General features: G+C 62.8%; 1 protein-coding gene across 1 annotated transcript in view; it reads left to right on the top strand.

Annotated features, from left to right (window-relative positions):
- The window catches only part of LOC104999079, a 31,059-nt gene that overhangs the window by 10,956 nt on the left and 18,903 nt on the right, over nt 1-1,200 (top strand). The window contains exon 8 of the mRNA XM_010854542.1: nt 939-1,084. Within this exon, the coding sequence (XP_010852844.1) occupies nt 939-1,084 (146 nt within the window). The remainder of the gene's footprint in view (nt 1-938; nt 1,085-1,200) is intronic.

Raw genomic sequence — 1,200 nt, 5'->3', positions numbered from 1 at the left:
ACAGAAGTGCCCCATTTGTCCGGACGCTTAAGCTTTGTGGGGAGCTGGATTTTCCTAGCTGGCGCAGCCGTCAGCCTGGGCTGGACCTGCCTGCATAACAAGCAGCTCCTAAGTCTCAGAGGCTCTCAGTCACCGAGTGCTGTAGTACCCCGGGGTCCATCATGACCCAACCCACCCCCGCGGCCTGAGTGTGCATCCTGCCATCTCAGTATTTCCAGAGAACTGCCGCTGTTGGCGAACTGCCGATGGTGGCTCTGAGGAAGCCCACCCTCCCACCGAGCCTCAGTTTCCTCATCTGTAAAGTGGAACCATGCATCCTTTGGAGTTTTACTCCAACTAAGTGGGCGTCACACACGAAGGAGCCTGGCCCAGGGCCCTGAGCCCAGTCCCAGCTGAGGCAGAGGGGGGCTGTGCCCTCCATCTCCTTTCCCTCTGCCCTGGAGAGGATGGGCACTAGAGGACGCCCCAGGGCCTGGGCAGGGCTCAGCAAACACCTCTCAGAGCCTGTCAGCATCGCATGCCTTGTGGAAACACACACCTGATGACCTGATCAGAACCTGGAGGTGATGGGTGACAGGGGCCTGAAACAGATAAAGAAACACCCTCTCCCTGAAGCACGCCTCAGGGGAGACAGATGGACGGTCCTTGATGGGGTAGAGGCAAACCCAGAGCTGTGGGAGCTCACAGGACGGAGGGCTTCCTGGAGGAGGTGGCTTGGCACAGAGGTGGTGCAGGAGGGCTTCCTGGAGGAGGTGGCGTGGCGCAGAGGTGGCGCAGGAGGGCTTCCTGGAGGAGGTGGCGTGGCGCAGAGGTGGCGCAGGAGGCAGATCCAGGAGCAATGAGAGCACCACACAGAAGGATGGGCTGGGGGCCTCCAGGGACAGGCGTCCCAGGCAGAGCCCTGATCTCCCCGCCACCCACCACCCCCCGCCTTGCAGGAAACGCCCCGGCAGGACCGTGTATGCCCAGATGCACAACGAGAAGGAGCAGGAAATGACAAGCCCTGTGAGCCACAGCCAGGGTGTGCAGAGCGCCATCCAGGGTGAGGAGTTCATAGAGGATGAGCTCCACCCACAGACTCTAGGTAACGCCCGCCCCCAGCACCCCCTCCGCCGGGAGCCCCTCCACCACCACCGCCAGGCCTGGGGCCGGGCGGGCCCTACCCTGGGTCCTCTCCTTCTGACAGGTGATGGCAGGGGG

This window comes from Bison bison, unplaced genomic scaffold, assembly GCF_000754665.1.
Source record: "Bison bison bison isolate TAMUID 2011002044 unplaced genomic scaffold, Bison_UMD1.0 scf7180017864342, whole genome shotgun sequence".
NCBI lineage: Eukaryota > Metazoa > Chordata > Mammalia > Artiodactyla > Bovidae > Bison > Bison bison.
Note: the sequence above shows the minus strand (reverse complement) of the source record. Positions and strands in the feature narration are given on the sequence as shown.